Source organism: Tinamus guttatus, unplaced genomic scaffold (genome assembly GCF_059628265.1).
Source record: "Tinamus guttatus ecotype Peru unplaced genomic scaffold, ASM5962826v1 Tinamus_guttatus_pri_ptg000301l, whole genome shotgun sequence".
Lineage (NCBI taxonomy): Eukaryota > Metazoa > Chordata > Aves > Tinamiformes > Tinamidae > Tinamus > Tinamus guttatus.
Window position 1 is genome coordinate 119,037 of NW_028288835.1, and position 20,814 is coordinate 139,850.

The following is a 20,814-nucleotide window of genomic DNA, read 5'->3' on the forward strand; positions in this document are numbered from 1 at the left end:
AACCCACAGCCACCTACACGGCCCTGCTCATCTGCAGTGAGCGCAAGGAGAGGAGGTTTTCCAGGACTGTGTAATGTATCCCACCATATACATTGCTGGATATAGCTCTTATGCTGTCTTTAGCACGATTTTAACTACTAAAGATCCAAAGAAAGTAATTTATCTAATCAGAGAGAATCCAAGGAGTGTATAAATTACCATCATTGATAAAATCGATGATTTTGCCTTAACAACCCTCCTAAAGGGCCTCATTACTTAAGGACAAGCCTAAAGTGAGCAAGAAAAGCTCTTGCTAAGGAAACCAGCAAAATTGCCATGTTTGCTCCCTTCAGCTCTTCAGTGTACCCTTACAAGTGATGGAAATAAACCCCTTCCCTCACCTTTAATCAATTGGTTGACAGACAAATTAAGACACAGGTGTGTATTAGCAGCAGGTGTATCTTATATAGCATGGTCCATAGGTGGTGTATTAAGGTGTTGTGTCAGACCCCAGGCTACCGGACACCTGAGGGAGGGCAGAGGCCCCTCCTGCAGGGCCGCGCCGCCCTCTGCCGGCCGCTTCAACCTGTTTGAGAGCCCCGAGAGCCCCGCGGTTTCGTGGTGTGGAAATCCCGGCTGGGCCGCTTTATTTTATCATCATCACAGCTTTTCTGTTGCTGGCTTATAAAGTCCGGCGCCACCTCTGACTGCAATCGCGTGTGCATCTGCACTTATCAAGGCTTTTCAAAAAGATCAACCGTTTCCAAAAAGTACTTTATTAAAATATTTTCAACGCGGCTACTTTTATTTATGGCAACAAGAAAACCGCCTCTCAGCAGCATACCCTTAATCCAGTATTATGTCCACGTGCCAGTGAATGCTGTAATTTCCCCGCTAGCCGCGGCAGGAAACCCATGCGGCTATAGGTGAGTAACATACAGACGCTTAAGGAAGGCGGGCAGGGCTGTGGCGGCGCGCCGGGCCGTGCCGGGGCGGTTCGAGGGCGGAGCCGGCGGCGGGCCGGGCCGGAGCCGCAGCCCGGGCGGTGCCGCCATCCCGCTGCCGCCACCATGAGCTGCGCCGCGCTGCTGGGGCGCGGGGGCCTCCGGCTGCTGCGGGCCGCGGCGGGGCCGCCCCGCTGGAGCCGGCGGCGCAGCGGCGGCCGCGAGGAGCCGGCGGGCGGCGCCGTGCGCATCGGCTGCGCCTCGGGCTTCTGGGGGGACACGGCGGCCGCAGGTAGGCGCGGCGGCCCGGGGGAGCCGGCGGGGCGGGCGGCGCGGGGGCCCGGGCGCGAGCGCCGCTAAGGGCCCGCGCCGCCGCCCGCCAGTGCCGCAGCTGCTGTACGGAGGGAAGCTGGACTTCCTCGTCTTCGACTACCTCTCCGAGGTCACCATGGCGCTGCTCGCCGCTGCCAAGGCCCGCTCGCCCGTGAGTACCCGTGTGCGCGGCCCTCGGCATAAGCCGCGCCCACGCACACATATATGTATGTGTATATGAATATGCGTGTATGAAGGAAGCGTTTCCTGTGCTGTGGAATCGGAGCTCTTGCAGCCTAACGCGGCAGCAGGCTGTCGGGGCATCCGCTGGGCGCAGCGGGACTGCGCTGCTTGACTGCCCGGCTTGAGCGAGGCCGCCACGGACCCTGGTGGGCCGAACGGCCCTTGGGGCCCGACCTCACGTCCCTGAGAGTCGCGAGGAAGCTGCGTCCTGCTTCCCAAGTGCTCTGCCTGCCCACTTCCCAAGTGCTCAGCTCCCGGCTCATGCTCATCCTTGAGTATGCAGGTTTCACGTGGTAAAAACAATCACGTCTTCTTCTGTAGCATTGCATAAATGTTGTTCTTTGGCGGTTTTCGTCTGTCAGCCAAGAAAAGGACAGGGGGTTGATATATCCCTAACAAGCAAGTTACGGGTTTTTGTTGTTTCAGGTTCTGGGTTACACTCCTGATTTTGTCTGCACTGCAATGGCTCCTTATATAAAAGACATTCACAGGAAAGGTATGCAGTCCTTTATGTAAGTTGATACCTTAGTGAAGTTAAGTCATAACTTAAGCATAATTTATTCCCTGGTCATTTATTTATTTTGCCATTTATATTAATGTATCTTCATAACTTGCTCAGTTTGGGAGGAAAAAGTGAGTTCTTTCTCCTAAACTTGCAGTAGAGTCTGGAATTTATATACACATGCTTATTTCTATTAAAATGTAGTAGTTTGAGGAACATAGTTGTTTTGAATGACCAGCATCAAATGCTGCATTTATAGGAACTGTTACGACATCGTTTCCTCATCATGACTGTTCCTGGTTACTTTCCGTATGTGAAATATGCGAGAAAATGACCTATAACTCTTGGTGTATTTGTGGAGAAATCTGTAACACTTCTATATTGATTCAAACTATTTATTTTATTTCGCTGTATAAAGGCAGTTGACAACTTTAATATAGTTTACTTGACTCTGTGTCTGATACCTTACAGAGATGGTGTCTTGCTTATGTTTCAACACGCTGTAAGTTTTTGGAATACAAAGGATTGCTAGTGCTGCTGAATTCAGTTTGTCTTTCTGTTTAGGTGTTCGTGTCATCAGTAATGCTGGTGGAATTAACCCACATGCTTGTGCAGCTGCCCTTCAAGAGGTGGCAAAGAAAGCAGATGTTGACTTGAAAATAGCTGTTGTTGCTGGAGATGACCTAATGAGTGAGGTATTTTATTTTGTCTTAAGGTCTAGTAGGATTGCAAAAGTTCTTTTGTATAGCAAAAGATGACATTATCCTATACTTTTTATGCATCTTTATGCAATCTTCTACTGCCAAAAGCATCTAAAATTGTTTCTTCATTTTAATTTTTTTGATGCATGAAAATAAGTTTTGATGAATTTTGCTTGGCATGTAAAGGGATAAATTTCATAAGAGTCTCAGTCTGGTGTTTACCTTTCTGAAACAGGTTGTGAATCCTTGATCTAAGGTCTTCTCTCTCTTCAGGAGAATGTAGGGCATGCTGTTATTTACTGCTCTGTCTAAAATAATAATAATATACACCTAATCTCTGAATTTAAGTTGTGGTATTCAAATGTTCATTCTTCTTGCCTCTTTTTAATAGCTTGCACTCATTATCTGCTTTTACTTTGTTTACAGGTAACTGTTTTTAAAGTTTGTTGCCAGTAAGGTAGCTTTAAGTAGCAGCATTGAAGTTTGAATCTTTTCATGGAATTTGAAATCTAGAGATGAAATACATGGCTTTTTGGTCTTACCTTTTAAAGGCCTTTTTTTCCCCCTTCTTTATAGAGTCTTATTCTGCAAAAAAAACCTGTCGATCAAACTTGATAGCGTGAAAACAATTCCGTGCATTGCTGATGTTTGAAAAGTGACAGGCTTGAACTGTGTTTCAGTCTATGCCTTCAGCTTGAAGAATTCTTAATCTCTATAGGATGCGTCTAATTACTCCTTATGTGCTATTGAGTATGGAGGAAGCTTGAATAAAGCTTTTTCTTCACAAGTTATGTGACTTTGCGGATTATCTTGACTTTCTTTCAAGAAATATCTACCCTGTTTGAATTGGTGCAACATCAGTGGTTCCATATTTCATTAGTGGTATGATGGTGGTATGATGGTGAAATGCTCCTTATTTGAGCTTGGCATGGATGTTTCTTATCTGAAAGGGATTGTTTTTTATGTTGTTGTCCTAACAAATATGAGCAAAATGCAGCTGTAGAGATTTCATACTGTGGACACCAAAACCCATAAATGACATAAGGAAATGCTATTTGTGGTTTCAAAGATTTAAATCTTTTGGTGATAAGAGATACTGAGATAAAAGATTGTCGTTCTCATTCTTGAAAAAACATGATATGTCAGAAAATTTTCAATAATTTGAAAAATATCTGGGGAAAGTTCTGCTGTTCATAACATGTCATCTATTCTCTAACTTGAAATGATGCTTTTTTAGGAGTTGCTGCATCTGAGAGTCAGATAGAGGCAAGATTGCTGCAGCCCTGTGCCTGGAAGTGTAGCCAGTGGCAAGTCTGATAGGTGCACATGCCGCATACACATTGTATATGTTTCTGTATCTGTATCTATACATAAACACTTGTGTGTTTATGAACGTACTGAAATGGCTACGCACCCACCTACGCATAAGCACACTGAGGTCCCCCACCTTCCCAGTGAATGGCCCTTGGGCCTGCAGCCCCCCTGCAGCTGCCCGTGCGTGGGCCCTTGCACGTTCTCCTGGGTGTGCACACACTGTAGATCCCTGCAGAGACCAGCCATGTACACGGAGCCAGTACAGTTGCTTCTGGATTCCCTAGTCTGCCTAGTTGTCTCATGCACAAAAACATTTCCACGCAAATCCGTCTCTTTGCGAATGTGTTGAACCTGAGAAAATGGGAAAGGATTGCCTGAAGCTACAGCATTAGCCTTGTTTTTTGGTCATGCAGCCATTGCTGTTAAAGTAGACGTGTTTTTGTTGGTATGGTTCCATTTATTCAGTTCTGCAGGAATTAATGACAGATTCACACCCTAAGGAATATATTGGCTCATTGGAGTAGCATTCTTTAAAGACTGTTTTCTTTTTCTGTGTGCACAAATGTTTTCGTTAATCATGTGAAAGGTTTCTGTAGTTCAGTTGATTTGTATTTTGTTTCAAGTTTTAACAATTACCCATTTCTTAGGAGTTGTTCTTGTTCAACAGAGTTGCTACAGTGGATTTATTGTCTGATGATTAATAAAAGGTTTATAGTATATGTATGCAAAATGTTAATAGGTTTGAGTTTTCTTTTTTCTTTTAATAGAAAGAGAACCTGAAAGGATCTGGTATCGTTGATTTAGAGAGTGGCAAGCCGTTTCCAGAGAGCATTTATAGCATGAATGTGTATCTTGGGTGAGTCATATAAGTTCTGCAAATTGGGTGGGGGCAGGGGTATAATATATTGATTGACTGAATGACATTATTTTGATTTGCAAATAGAACAATCTGATGCTTCAGATTCTCTGTGGCATATTAAAGCAACCATAAAAAGATATATTTTCTTTGTTGCTTTTAAATACATTTTTAATTTAGAACTTTATCACTTCTAACTCTTTTGGATTATGTCTCCTGAAACTCTCCAAAATCACTTTAATAATTCCTCAAATCCTTGTGCATGTGCTGAGTACTCTGTTCTGCTGCATGGAGCACCATTGTTCAGGTTTGTCATCCTAGAGAAATGCAATTCCTGAGTGAGGTACTGTAACGCTTGGTGAATGCTGTAAAAGAGTTTAGTATTTGTGTGTCAGATTTTGTGCTTTTGAAACTTTGGAGGCTGCCTTTTTAGAACAGATCACTGTATTGAAAGATCTTAGGTATTTATGACACTGAGCAGCTCCTGGAAATCTCTCAAGTGCAGTGTTCTAGTGTCCATGAGTGAATGGTTACATTTTTATTGTCATCAGCAACTTCCTCAGGAAAATCAAGGTAAATCAAGTTTACCAAAAGTGAAGAACTGAGGAATGCAGCAATAGTCAGGCATTCCCAAACGCCAGCATCTCTTCCAGTTGACAGTCCCAGTTATGCTTTGTGCCTTATGTATCATGTATTTCTTACCTTCTTACACACAACTTCCCTCTATTACATTAAATCTTTATGGGAAAAACTGCCATGTTCTTTCTTGTGTCACTGTCACTGCAGTTTCTAGGAATGTGTTAGTGGCACATGGCAGGGCATGACTGTACCTAATGCAAAATGCATTTTTCTCTGTAAAACAAGGATCTCCTAATAGCTTACTCTTTTAATTTGTCTTCAGTGTTTCTGCTACAGTTGTTGCTAGATTTTCTGTTTGTTAAACTTCAATTTTCAGCATCTGTGGCTCAAAAGTAACTGTAAATAAGATTTAAAAAATAATAATATTTATAACCAACAGAAAGTATTAACTCCAATCTTGATGAGTCATGAAAACCACCTCAAAGCAGAGAGGGCAAAAGCAGACTAGTTGCCAGAATGATGCATTTTAAAGCTCTGGCTCTGCTCAGCTTTACTAACTGGTGCTATAACAGCAGAGAAAGGAGTGTCTTGTGCTTGATTTCCACCCCCCCCAGCACAAGCAGCATTTCTCTTATTCTTGGACAACTTGAAAGTAAAGCTATTCTTAATGCCTGGCATTGTCTGCGCTTCATAAGTTACGTTTTTCTTTGTCATCATCAACAGTGGAGGCCTATTTGTAAAGCAAAGGAAATTGGATTATGTGTGTAAACAACTTGAAATCATAGCATGCTATGGAAAATCTGTAAGTGCTACATATTGGCCTTGTCTTTTTTAATTCCCTAAGTCAGGTGATATTTACAGATTTGTTTGTTTGATTGATTTTGATTATTAATGTAAATTCCACCTGGAAAAAAATGCTTTCAGATATATATTCTGAAATGTTTCTTTTGTCCCACATTGCTTACTTACCTGGCTAGTGCTCTTTAGTCTATGTAGAAAGTCTTGGCTCTGTTCTTAAAAGCAGTCAGATAATACGGTTTGTGTTTTCAAGCTACCCATTTCATGAATAATGGAAGGATCGAGCACAGAGCATGAGTTTAGAGGCCCGAAGTCGTGCATTCTGGCCAAAGGTTTCTTACTACTCTCTGTATGAACGGTTCACCTGGACCTGTTTTAGAGCACTGCTAATTCTGAGTGGGCTAAGTACTAAGCAAATCTGGAATATTGGTCACCTAAGCTTTTTCGAAAACAGCCAGTGCCCCGTGATGATCTTTGGGTTGATTGATGTTTTAGAAACATTCACTCTGTATACACAATGACTAATTGATTGTTACTTTAAGTGATCAGGATGTTTAAGTGATTATTATCATATCTGTGTCAGGCAACTGATTTTTTTAAGCAAAGTTTTGAAAGGTGAAAGTGCACATTGTTTTATTTTGTCATCTTTAGAGCAAGACCAATAAGCAGGGCTCTTGACCTCGGAGCTGATATTGTTGTGACTGGTAGATGTGTTGACAGCGGGATTGTATTAGGACCCCTCATTCATTCAGTAAGTTTGAGTTAATTATCCTATGATGCTGAATGTATGGGAATGAATATTCAGTAATCGTTGTCAAGTATTTCTACTCCTTAAGGAAATGTAGATTCTAAATTAAAATAGTGAATTACTGTTATTACTTCTGCTTGCATGCATGAAACTTTGCCAGCTTTCATTGATTCTAAGTTTATAGCAGGGTTATTTAAATATGTGACTATATAGTGAAACTGGGAATCATCTTAAAGAAGTTCAGCAAATTTTGTCTTGTCTTATCAGGACTTCACTCCTAACTTTTTCCACTTTCAAATTTGGTGCGTGAGGTTAAGAAACATATTTTTGTTTACCACAAGGTGGCACTTGTAGATCTCTGTTTTCATGGGGGAAGAGAGTCTCATGAGATGGTCTAAAACACAGGCCTTTTTCAGTGGGTAAGCAGTTTTATTTTAAGAAGTTGAGTTTCAGTGCGACATTTTTCAAATTCTTTCCGTTTCAAGAAATAATGTAAGGCAGGTTGCATGGTTTTCTGCAGTGTTTCTGCATGTATACTTTTGTGAATGTCCACATGCTGTGGAACATTCAGGAATTCTTTTGGTGCGCATTTAAAAATACGCTGGGGTGTGTGTTAAGGTCTAGTTACAGATGTCCTTTCTAAAACTTCATACTCATTGATTTCATGCTTATAAAACATTGCCTAACTTCTGGTTAAGTTTTCGCTTTTATAATTGCGATTATTACCTGTTAATCTCTTCCTACCTATTTATATGTTCAAAAGGGTTGTTGACATATATACTTTAGAGATGCCTTGTGTGTTGTTTATGTTTTGTGGAGTTTTCTGTTAAATTCTAAAAAATTACAAATAAGAAACAAGGAATATATTGTTTGCATTATATTGAACTTCATAAAAACAACATGTAGTCAAACAAAAAAGACACTGCTTGTTTTCCAGAAAAACTAGTAGTTGTTCTGGAACTGATAAATTTCAAAGTTTTAAGGAAAAAAAAAAGATACTTTGTTTACATGGCACAGTATATTTTCTAGATATGTAAATGTGTAGTATATGCAAACTTTGAAGATTTTGAAAGCTCTACTGATAAAGTTTTTTGAGGATTGAGAATATATTTTAGTTTGGGTGTGTTAATAAGAAAAAAAAACCCGAACACATCAAAACTTTTACTCTCTTACTGTGCAGCAACTCATATCTGCCTGCCATTCTTACCAACTAGCTAGATTGTTCTTTAGATTTCTGTGAATGCTTAAATATGTACAAAATTGTTGTTACTCAGAGCAGTGAACACTATGCCCTCTACCATTTCCTCTACTGTATGAAATGTTGTCTATCATGTATTTGTATTTTTTTTTCTCCAGTTTGGCTGGAATAGGGATGAATTTGACTTACTAGCTGCGGGAAGGTAAATGAGATCAGAAGAAATGGGTAAAAGTGTATTTGATATCAAATAATGTCACAGTAACAAAATTTTAATGTGCAGAATCCCTAATGCTCATATTATTGAATGAATTTGAATGTTACAGTTTGGCTTAATAATCATTTATTGTAACTGAAATCATAAAAACTTCATTTAAAATAATAAAATGAGGGAAAGGGTGAAAGATTTTATTGAACACTGTAATTCCTTGTCTGTTTGGTGTCAAAAGAGGTGAAGTCTTAAAGCCCAATGGCTCTCAGCCTGTTATTTGGGCATCACTGTTGATAGTTGACATGGCAGCATCTCTTGTCTTCTAAAATGTGGTGAGGGAAAAATTCTGTCATTGGTCAGCATCCATTTAGAACTTTGCAGAAGTTGAGCATGGGTGTTGCCATTTGCAAAACTCTAAAATCTGAATTGGATTCAGAAAGTACAGAGTAAAAATCTGCTTTATCTAATTTAGTGCATCATCTTTACTGTGTTGTAGTCCCTCAAAAATGAATGATTACATGGCTGATTTAAGTGCACCTAGTAGTAATATTTTTGACCACCTACTACTTGAGAATAGATATGCAAAGAAATTTTGGCTCCACTGAGTCAGAAGTATAATGAGTAACCATTTGCCTTACAGTAAGATTTCTCCCATAATTCTTTTAAGTATTCAGTATCTATAGAATATAACAATGAAAGATTTGGGCATCGTAATATATTCAGTTCAAGGATGTCCTTGGTATTTAAATAAGACTTTATAACTCTTAATTAAAAGTGAGTTTTGCACATTTAGTTATTATACAGTGCAGACAAACCAGATTACTGAATTTTCTTATTTGGAAACGAGCAATCAAACTTCATTTTTGGTGTCATATGATATCTTTTCAGATTGTTTTTTTTCTTAAGGAAGTTCATTTGTTTCTTCATGCAAAAGCCTTGTTCTTTTAAGCCTGCTTTTGTTAGGCTTTCAAAATCCCCAGTTCTATTTATGTGAAGTTTATAAACTTATTAATGGATGCTTATGGAAAAAGATCAGCACGTTCTGTTACTTAGCTTTCTTTTTATTGTACTGTAATTATTTTAGACTGTACTTGTGAAACTTTGTTTTGCAGAATACTTAGTTATTTGAACATTTGCCATTTTCCTAGCCTTGCAGGTCATCTCATTGAATGTGGTGCTCAGTGTACTGGTGGAATATTCACTGACTGGCATGCAGTACCTGACTGGTAGGTAACCATGGTATCAACATGTGTGTTTGTGGTGCACCCAAGATAAGGTTTCCTGCTATTTCTGAGTTGTAATGTCTCTTCACCCTTTTTTTTGGAGGAAGAGAAGTATTTGCCTTTTGATATTTTTCTGCTTTTGAGTTACCCTGCTGCAATAATCATTTTCCCTCTTCCAAATTTCCTTTCTGGTTAACTGGGGACTTTGATAAAGCAGTAGATGCTTTGAAGCAAGAATTGGCCGGGTTTTTTTTTGTTGTTGTTTTTTATAATATTGTCTTTTTGGTGTTTTCTTTAATCTGTTTTTTGGAAAGATTTCTTGTTATATTACTGTATGTAGTGGAAAAGACTATGAATATTTGCTATGTTGTTTTATCAGTCTTTAGTTAGATTAGTTAGATCAGCATTGATTTACAGGTGAAGGTGCATACTGCATCAAAGGAAAGAGGGTCAGACACCTCACATATTACCCCGAAATAATTGCACTCCTTTCATTATCATGATCAACGGGAATGATGAAAGGCAAGGTTTATGATATGACATTCTTAAGTGCCGTAAGTGCTAATCTAATCCCTGTGTCTTGATATTTTTATGCTGTATTATGAAACTGATTAAAACCTCCTGTAATCTTGACTCTTACAGACTTTTGATGTGTGAAAGAATAAGGAACTCTCTTCTCTTCTCCCCTCCTTTTTTGTATTTAAAATACTGAGTTGTTCTTTATTTTTAAATATTTTTTTTGTTTAAAAAGATAGTCTAGCCTAAAAAAAATCTATTTGTTATACAAACAGAGCTAATATTCAGATGTACACATATGCATGTGTGTGTAAATCAGAGAGCTGTATCTAAATTATATAGATCTGTATCTAATATATAGATACATAGATATCTAAAATTGCAGTAGCCTTGTAGCTGACAGGTATTAACTTGAATTGCTACTAACAAATACAGAAGATTAGCATTAAATACTGCTTTAGAACCTAATTGCCATCTTCCATCTGCATGCACACATTTGAGCCATGACTGATTTTATAACAGTAACTTTTTACCTTCATAAAAAGTCTGTGGAACCATTATTACAGTGGCTTAGAATTGTTAAATGTTTTTGTAACTCTAAGAAGTCTCAGACATTTAACTGATCAAATTCTTGAAACAGAAGTATGATATTCTGCCCATGAGATATATTATTAATGCTATTCAAAACAAAAATATCTTGTGAGCTTTAAAATTTTGTATTTAGAGAGGAAGAATTGAAGACTTGACTAAGGCAGACTTGTAGTCCAGTGCATTTCATGGAATACAGCAGAACTGATTTGTTAGTTCACTCATTTCTTTCTTGAGAAAAAGAAGGTGTTTTGTTTTTAGCTCTAAATGGGTCCTAGTAAGCTAGGGGAGGTGTTAATAAATGGATTTTTTATTTGCTAGCTTTATTAACTGTTGTCTGACTCTTAAGAGAGGAGAGAGAAGGAAAAAAAAAAGAGAAAAACAAAAAAGCACCAACCATTCTTTTCTATTTGAACATTTGGAATTGGTTATTAATGCATGCAGATTCATGTAATCTTACAGTGGTTATTCATATTCTCTCAGTAAGGAACTAATATGCTGTATCTGCTCTCACCAATATTGCTTATACTGCCAGTAGTTCAATGGAACATACTTGAAAATAAAACATACTTGACTGCAGCCCATTAATGATTTTTGTGTAGGTTAGAAAGAACTACATTTTTGTTAGACTCCTGAAAGTAAACCTGTCATTTAAATTTCAGTAAATCCTAGTCTAGGGTAGGCAAAATTGTGCCCAAACCAGCTCAGCAGTGTCTGTAAATGTGGGAGGAAGAGGCCAAGTCAAATTTCTATCTTATCATTAAAATACTTCTTACATGTGAGTTTCCCACCACCATGTATTAATGCAGCCCAAAGTGTTTATCATTCAGCTCCACCAACACTTATTTCCTGGGTCTTTACCACTACAGTTTAAGAATACCTTTAACAGCATTTAACATACCTTTAACAGCATGCCACTACCTCTGGTGTAATAAGACACTAGAGGGCAATCTCGTGCTCGTCCATTTTATTAGGGAGTGGGATTTGGTTATGGTTGCTAAGATTATTGCACTGTCTTTGCCTCTAGGGTTTGTTTTGTTTGTTTTTGTTGCTATCTACTATGTATCTCTGTTCTTGGCTGTTGGAAAAGGTAGAAGTGTCCTGCTAAGATGGCTTGATGAGCATGGGTATTTCTCATTTGGAGACAAAAATACTTTAATGTGGGTTTATTCTGGTGATGAAATGGTTAGCTCTTAAAACATAAGCTACTCTTTCTTTGCTGTCTCAGAGAAGACAGTTTTAATATGAGTAAAGTGTATCTTCTGGCTCATGGCTATCCAAATTGTTCTATCCATTAGAAGCCTGCGTTAATTGTAGTCTGATGTCTTAATGCATTGGGACTCCTCTAATTGTGATGGATTGTACTGCTGGATGTATTGCTCATTTGTTTAGGGTACTTGGGGGCATATCTTAAAACTGATTTTTTTTTTTACTGATTTTAAAGAAAACAGGTGGACAAGTAGAAGGAATGGGCATTATTTACTTTTCCAGTGAGAAAAAGGCTCCTGAAGTCATCTTTTCTGTGAATTCTCTGATGTTTAGTAGAGAAAATGCAATAGAGCATTAATTCACGATTTACAAAAGACTAAGTGTACATAGTCATTTTAAGTAACGTTGTCAAAAGATACTCTTGCCTTTTCTGTTATTTGTGCAACAGTATATTCTAGCAAATGGATAAAAGAGGCTAAATTTAAAGGCCAAAAGAGGCTAAAATTAATATTCTTTACTGATTTGCTTGATGCCTCAGTGCTCCTTATTTAATGTCTAGCACAGCAGTCAGTAGGGAACTCACATGCTGAATGAAAATGTACTGCTATGCCAAAAGTATATCGATAACGGAATTCTTAATTTCATTCTGGACATTGCTGTCTCTTGGTATTTAGTGCCAGTAGGTGACTAGTACACTATTGTGTTTTGTTTTGAAATGCAGGAGAGAATAAACTAAGGCTGATCGTTAGTAATCATTTTGAGGAGGTGATAAACACTGACATTTTGTCCTCAGCCAAGAGTGTACAATGGTTGAGACTGCATGATCATCTGGCCTGGGATGACCAAAAGGGTAAGTCAGTCAATAGTTGGAGTCTCTAAGGACTGGATTCAGATTGCTTAATTTGGGCCTTGAACAGAATCCAGCATGCAAGTCCCAATCAGCAATATGGGATGCCTTTTCTCTGTAGTACCGTCTGTTTCCAGTCCTCACTAGACAGCATGTCTGGTTGACCTGAAAAATCTCTAGGTATTTATGTACTATGCCTGCTCCAAAAAGCCCAAGCTGGAGGAGGAAGATGATGAGATAGCTGCATTCTGCCTAAATCTGAATTGCAGCAATGTTTGATTAACATGAAGAGAAGGCTGAGAGGGGATCTAATCAGTGTATATAAATACCTTAAGGGAGGGAGTGAGGAGGATGAGGCCAGCATCATTTCAGTGGTGGCCACCAATAGGACTAGAGGAGATGGCCATAACCTGAAGCACCCAAAGTTCCACAGGAACTTAAGGAAAAAATTCTCGACAGTGTGGGTGACAGAGCACTGGAAGAGGCTGCCCAGAGAGGTTGTGGAGTCTCCCTCTCTGGAGATCTTCAGAACCTGCTTGGACGCAGTCCTGTGCCACGTGCTCTAGGTGACCCTGCGTGTGCAGGGGGTTGGGCTAGATGATTTCCAGAGATTTCTTCCAACCTTAATGATTCTGTAATTCTCTGATGGGTACCTGTATATCAAGGGTATACCCATATTGCCTGTATGCCCCTAAATATGTGCTGACCTGGCCTGAGACATGCTAAAAGTTTCAAATTGGTTTAAAAAAAATAAAAAATAACATATCTAGATGTGGTAGCAGTTTTTGCTTTTGCCTGATAGCATTGTGGCTAAAATACTTTCCCAGGGAGCTGAGGAACTTGGGTCTAAGCTCTCTTCAGTTGGCCATTCATTGAGTCACATACCAGTAAACTATTAGCTACAAAGCTAAAAGTTCGTGCGATAGCCTGCTTAGGCCATGATGCCTGCTCTTTTCTTTTTGCTTTCTGGTCTTGTAGCATCTTCCCTGACAAGTATATGTGCTTTCACCTGCATTTTTTTTGATGTTGCCAGTAATCGTTTCAGTTTGCCAGTAAGGGCCAGAGTGAGATATTTCAGGGTTTTGATACTTAAAGGAAATGAGGGAAGAAAGATCCTTTTTTTATCTCAGAAATATTTTTTTCTTTTTTTAATTCTCCTGAGCCTGTCAGGATGCCAATATTGATCCTAATGATGATTATTTTTATAATGCAAATACTGTAAGATGTACAACACAGGGAATGATGTCTTTACAGCTGTCCGAAGGTAAAATAGCACCTTGTCTAAGAGCAGGTCAAGAGAACAATTCTGGGTATAGCTCGTCTCGGGTGCTAACATTTCTCAGAGACAAAACTGAAGAAACTATAAGCATTTTACACAGAAAGAAAAAAACATCTAAGAGGAGATGTTTGGACCTCGTGTTACTTCTCCATCCTGACAATTTCAGAGCTCTAGTTCCTGTTAGAGTAGGACAGTAACTGCAGGTATGAGAAGCTGGCTTCAGCAGCAAAACCAGTTTTGAACTGTGGTACCCCTGTGCTGCAGTTAGTGAGGACCTCACCGTTAACTCGCCAGTTCAACCTGATTAGGAAAGGAAGGGAACTACAGCTTTTTTCGTTTCGTTGAGGCTTAATATTAGCCTGGATTTATTCAGATGTCTCGCTAATTAACCAGACAACTGACTTGTCAAATACCAAACACACAACCTGAAACAGACATGTTGGATAAAGCAGTGGTAGTTGCTGAAAATCAGATTTGTGAAAGATGGTATTTCCTCTGTATTTCAGCTCCATGTTAAAAGAATAACTCAAAATACTTCTAATTGTAGTTTCATCTATAATACTGTCTTTTACTGATTACATAGTAATGTAATTTAATACATTTTATTTATTTATTTTGCTTGTTATTGCCCTGTTTTAGTAGGGAATTTTTGTCGTCAAACTTATGCAGTCATTTTATTATTAAAGCATGCCCTTTGGTCAGCATGCAGCTGACGACTGGCAAAGTACAAGTTCACAGTTTGTGGTTTAATTCCCTTGCTATGTTGTACAAGATTACAACTTGGCCATGGGTTATGTCAGTTCATGTTGGCACATTACAGAGTAGATTACATGCACTCTGTAGCTCTTCAGCAAAATCTCTTAAAGCAAAGTCAGAGACAGGATTATTTCTTTGAGTGAAGTGCTGATCAGAGTGAGGATGTAGTTGTGTTACACGTGGTTATGTGCGAGGATACCTTATCCAGGTAGTTATTGCTGTTAGTGAGCAGCAACTTCAAATTTAAGGACCTGTCTTTTAACATCAATGCAAACAGCAGCAGTGAAAAATATTCCTGATGATCTCTCGTTTGTTGCATCTCATGCTGTAGGGCAAGCAAAGTTTGCTTCCAAGTTGAAGGTTAAGTAATATATTCAAGAAGATATATTTTAATGTCAATTATTATTGGCATCTGTTGTGAGGAAGTATATGATCTTTTCCCAAAGAGGTCGTGTTGCAAAATGGATGCAGTCTGGGGGCTTCTTGCTGAGTTCATTTGCACTAATGTAGCAATTGTATGGTATAAATGCTGAGGTTAATAGCTGAGCATGACTAACACCAGTGCTGGAAGCATTCCTGGCTTTTTCTTGTTCTGTGCGGCTTGACACGGTGTATGTGCTTAGGATGGAGATTGTTGCTGTGGTGTGTGTGTGTTTGTTTTGTTGTTTTTTGTGTGTGTGTGTCAGGTGGTCGTACTCATACTGCATGTGATATGGGCATATATGGATAAGATAAACTTAACTTTTAGGTATTCTGATTCAGAATGAAAATTTTCTTAATTGCGAATACATGCCTTTCATTAAGAGTGCTTCATGGTTTGTTTTATGCAACAGTAACAGTTATTTTCAGTCTTGACTGTTCAATCCTGACCATGTCAGTGGGACTTCACCAGAGGAACACCCCAGAAGACTTGGACTGGAAATGGGAGATGTGGAGTGTGGGTGTTTAGTTGATATAGGAAGGGGGACATAAGAAATTTCAGAGGTTTCGTTTCTGTCTCACCTCAGACCTTTAGTATTGCTTCCTATATCAGCCTTCTTTCCTGAGGAAGATTGCCGCTTTCATTGTTACCCTCTTACTTTCCTGTTAGACTGTCTTCTCATCTTCATACTATTTTCTTCTAAGCTTTGGGTCAACACTCTGCTGCAAGTGATAAAAACCGGATGCATTCGTATATAGCAAATAACGTCTCTGCTGATGTTCTAGGAAATGTTGTTCCTATCTGGTCTCCTCCCCACTACTGTTGTGATGTGAAAAATTCCAAAGGAAAATTCCAAATTGCCAAAAAGATCCTGTGGGAGGGCCTTAAGATACCAGGAAAATTATAGTTGTACTTTTGTTTCACATGTCAAATGCTTTAAATGATTGTGCTTTTCATATTGATATGTTTGGCTTCTGTTTTCCACGGTTGGTCCGTTTTTAGTGAGCTTAGCCCTTTCCAGTGTCCAGAATTTTAGGGATGCAATCCCAGCATTACCTCAGGACATTGTTGTCTTGTTTCCTTGGTTTGTTTTTTAGCAGCCCAAATCTTTTGGGAGTGGACCCTGGGTAAATTAATTTTAATCTTTTTTTTCCCAATTTTTTCTTTCTTTTTTCTTTCTTTTTTTCTCTAAGCTTTAGCTACCTCAGAGGTTCAGAGTAGAAAGCTGAGTATCTGCACAAATGTGCCGCAAGTGTTGCAAGTGTTGACGATTTAGTTTTAAGGCAGGTTGCAACAAGGATACGTGTCCTCCCTGCTGCTTTGTGTTGTGGCTGCACCATCTGGATGACACTGAGGAATCTGTCTTCATAGAAGTGATTTTCAGTTTTGGGCAAGTGATTCAAACCTGTGCTGAGCCTGTTAGCAAGGCACTCAGAGGAGTATTGCCTGAAGAAAAGACGGGCAGTAGGGTTAAAACCCACAAGCATACCACTAGGAAGTTAAAAGCTCCTTATTTATTACCTTATTCAATCACTCATCTTGTGTAACACTGGATGAATTACCTTCCTCCCTGTATGTGTCTCATCTGTAAAATTTATTATCTGCAATAATAACATGTTTATTATTTTATGTTTGAAGCTGAACATTGAGAGATATTTTGGGGGATATTGCTTTATTTTATTCACATTCTAAAACTGAATGTTACGTAATTTCTACCAACGTCTTTTTTTTTCCTCCTAGAAATCTAGAATCATCTTAAATCAACTGCTTCTTACAAATTCAATTTTTTATATACAAAGATTTTTTTCCCACCCCTTTATCTGTTTTCTGTTTCAAACTCCAGGCTAATGAAGTATGATCTCTCATGATTCATGGTGGACTTTTCTAGGTGTTCCCCAGCTACCATAGATTCCAAGTTTGGTATACAATCAATGTTGAAGTTGTCGATCTCCAGTAACAGAGCTTATTTCTTAATTTTTTATTATTTATTTATTTATTTATTTAATAATGGAGTTGTGTTTGGAGCTTCCCAATGTTAAGGAATCTGTCCAAGCTCCCATGAACTTTTACAAATGTCAGTTATAAGAGTTCATTGGTTTCTTTACTTCCTTTAAAACTTTGTGGATTGTTATCCAAACTATGTTCATCTAACCTTTGTTAATAACCAACTTGGTTGTATGTTCAGCACATTGTTCTTACTAGCACCCAAAGATAGTTAATTGCAGGGATGAACTGGTCTTAAGTATTCTGTAAAGGATTTTAATCTTGTGAAAATAGAGGGGAAGGGAATATTTTAATTTATGAAGACTTCTATAATTTGCATTTTTACTGCTTTTTTTTCTCTCCCTCTTTGCCATGCCTGATTATTTCTTTCCCTCTTTTTCTGTGTTTTACTATTGTTCTGATCTAGAGATCTTAATTTCATCTTCCTATTTTCTTACTATGATTTTTGTGTGTGTATAATTTGTCACAAACATGCAAAATTGTCCTTAAATTGTATCACAACAAAAAGTTGTAATTATTTGTGTTTCTGCTTTTCCATTTCTGAGACTTCCAACCTAGACTGCTTTTTACTGCTTGACTTTCTTACAAATCCATTTTCTAGACTACATTAACCTGTGTGTTGCCTTCATTCTGTGTCTGCTGCTATAGCCAGACTAAGTAGTGTAATCGTATTGAAACTTTCTTTTCCTCAATCTTTTCTCTGTTCAGAACCGGCAAATGTGTTTTTCTTCTAAATTAACCTCTTCATCTGTAGTTCCTCTAAGTGTTGGCGCCCCTCCTCGTTTTACGATTTCTGTTGGTGTCCTAGTTTGTGGTTTCTCCTTCATTCCTTTCTCATCTCCTTTCCCTTTACAGCTGATGTTTGATGTTTTATCTGTACTGCTTTGGCAGGCAATAAAATGCATCCTCTTGTTATCTTGGTTAGCCATTTATTCAGTGGTTTTTCTTGTGTAGGTTTCTACAGAAGGAACCAGATATGTTCTTAATTGATGACCAAATTTATTTAGTTGGTTATGACAGGAAAATGCTGATATGCTCTTAATCATTATTCTTTCCCTCCCTCCCCCTTCATATTTATAAGTTTTTGTTTTTGTACTTTTGGTATTTCAGGCATAACATAGGCTTTCCCATTGTAGAATGTTCCTCTGAAGGAGACCTGATTATTTCCAAACCACCCGACACAGGAGGGCTGATCTCCTTTGGCACCGTGGCCGAACAATTGCTGTACGAGGTTGGCAACCCGCAGCGCTATCTCTTGCCAGATGTCACGTGTGACTTTTCTGAAGTTTCCATCACAGAAATTCCAGGTTAGTCCTACATCACATTGAGATCTGTGTTAGTGGACTGGGTTATCAATCTAATGCAATTGCTTTAGTTTCCGTTTTTTTCTCTGCATAGTCCTTCAGAGCATGATAAATATAATGGGCTGATTGTTTTTTTGAGGAATTTTTTTGGATATACTTATCTTGTTTGTTGACTGACATAAATCTTTTGATCATTTTTCTTTTTGATTATTTTGATCCTTTTTCATTTCTACTTGGATTCATGTCTTGCGTAGTTTACAGACTTGCTAAGTGCATTGTGTTGTGAGCAACATAGCAAAATCTCATAGTAGAGCTTTCTCAATCTCTGTAGCTGTGGCTCAGTTGCTTTGATTTAGAAGGTGATGTTTCTTGTACATGTTCACTCACATGACACTTGAAATGTTAGTAACAACAGACAGCTGTACCTTGCAAAACGTTACTCATAATGGCTTTTTCCTAGATGTCTAACGGGTCATCTTAAGTGGTAGGAGCTTGCTTGGTACAGGTTAAGCCCTGCAGAGCTTCTGTGAGGAAAAGGCCCCGTTTGTCATAATCAAATCTGTGAACAGACATACCAACAGACTAAGAATGGATATAAAATTCATTCTGGATTCAGTCTTTAGGTCTGTTTGTTTTTATTGTTGTTTTAAGATTTGTGGGTTTATTTTAAAAAAAATCAGTAAAATATTTAGCTCCAGTATTAGGACATTTATTTTTATTGCATCTGTACTACATAGTTTGTGTCTCTCTGTATTTTAATGGCACTAACCATTGACAGGCATGCTAAATGATCTTATAAAACCTAATTCAATGCAATTAAAATCTCAAATTAAAACCTTAATATTCTAAACTCTGTAACATCAGAAATGTTTTGCTTCAGTAGTAAGAGTAGCATGAAATTGTACAGTGAAACTTCTGCCCATGCAACATAATGAAATGACAGTCCGGCAAGGCCGGCTTGTTACTCTTAGCCACTATTTCTTAAAAAAAAAAAAAAAAAAAAAAAGGGGGGGGGGAGGAGGAGGAGAGAAGCCTAACCTTCCTATGAACTTTTAGCTTGCAAATGACCCAATATGACATGTTTGAACTTAAAATGAACTTTCACATGAACTTTTAGTTAGTCCTCTTAGAAATATAACAGATGGAAAATAGGCAGATTTCTTAAATATTTTTAGATTGAAGTGCTTTGACACGTACCCCAGTTAGATCGGGGCAAGTTATCTGGTTTTGCTGTTTACATTGCTGGTTTTATTATCCTGTTGGATTAGTTGCAATGCTGGAACCAAGAGGTGCTTCTGTTTTTTCTTTTTGTCAATGAATGCCATGCATTTTGTTAGGTTTTGTTAGTGTTTCTCCATCACCTAGCGTATAAAACTCTTCCAGAGCTTTATTCTGACTGCAGAGATGTTCTGTGTTGGTAGAGTCAATTAACTGTATGTCAACCTGTGGAGATAGTGTTATTTTTGAGTGACCTATAAAATTTATGCTAGATCTGTCCAGTTTTTCAGATATATGCTGAAGGAATTGTTGTCTTTTGATCTTTTCAGAATATTTAGGTAAATCTTCTAATTGTTTTCTGAATATTTTGGAGTATACACTAGGCACAGGTGAGCTACAGGGTAATTCTGTTTATATTGGATAGACACATAAATGCAGTGCTTATCCTGACATGCTAATTTTCAAGGGACTGTGCCTATTGATTTTCACCAGTGCAAGCTCAAAGCCGATGACATGGGAGCAGTTTCTGTAGTTTCTTATGGGCATTAATATAATAACACCTGGCACAGAGCACACATATGGAATGTGTGTTCAGGCTGTTTATTTCTGTTAGAAACAAGAAAACTAAACTACCTTTCCATTTACCAGGCTACCAACAAATAAGATTTCTTTTTTTTTCCCTCCCATTTTGTGTATATCCCAAGTGAAGGACATCAGCCTGCTCTAGCCAACTACAGTAAATTGAATGCTCTGTATGTCTGCAATAACTGGCTGTTAATTGGCAAATAATTACGGGGTCCAATGTCCTAAGGTTACATTCTGTGTTAAGTATTTAAAGTACATGAATAAACATTTCAAGCATTATATTAAAATGCTCATTGAAGTCATAAATTTAGTCACTAGTTTGCTGTCTGTGTTTGTATGGAGGACTATAGTGAAGCAGTGGTTGTGCAGCTGTCAGTGATTGGTTTTAAGGTTGATATGCATCACAAGCAAATTGTCTTTGAAGTTATATTGAAGAAGCTTCTATATAGAACCACAGAGTCATTATGGTTCAAGTATTAATT

The 20,814-nt window shown here is 38.4% G+C and overlaps 1 protein-coding gene across 2 annotated transcripts in view; it reads left to right on the forward strand.

Moving 5' to 3' along the window:
- The first annotated feature begins 1,049 nt into the window (after nucleotides 1–1,049).
- LOC104573417 (uncharacterized) overlaps nucleotides 1,050–20,814 on the forward strand; it is a 53,646-nt gene continuing 33,881 nt past the window's right edge. For both annotated transcript variants that reach the window (XM_088528080.1, XM_088528081.1), the window contains exons 1-9: nucleotides 1,050–1,215; nucleotides 1,307–1,407; nucleotides 1,905–1,974; nucleotides 2,545–2,675; nucleotides 4,763–4,851; nucleotides 6,880–6,979; nucleotides 8,333–8,376; nucleotides 9,531–9,608; nucleotides 18,336–18,532. In XM_088528080.1, coding sequence (XP_088384206.1) covers nucleotides 1,050–1,215; nucleotides 1,307–1,407; nucleotides 1,905–1,974; nucleotides 2,545–2,675; nucleotides 4,763–4,851; nucleotides 6,880–6,979; nucleotides 8,333–8,376; nucleotides 9,531–9,608; nucleotides 18,336–18,532 — 976 coding nt within the window. The remainder of the gene's footprint in view (nucleotides 1,216–1,306; nucleotides 1,408–1,904; nucleotides 1,975–2,544; nucleotides 2,676–4,762; nucleotides 4,852–6,879; nucleotides 6,980–8,332; nucleotides 8,377–9,530; nucleotides 9,609–18,335; nucleotides 18,533–20,814) is intronic.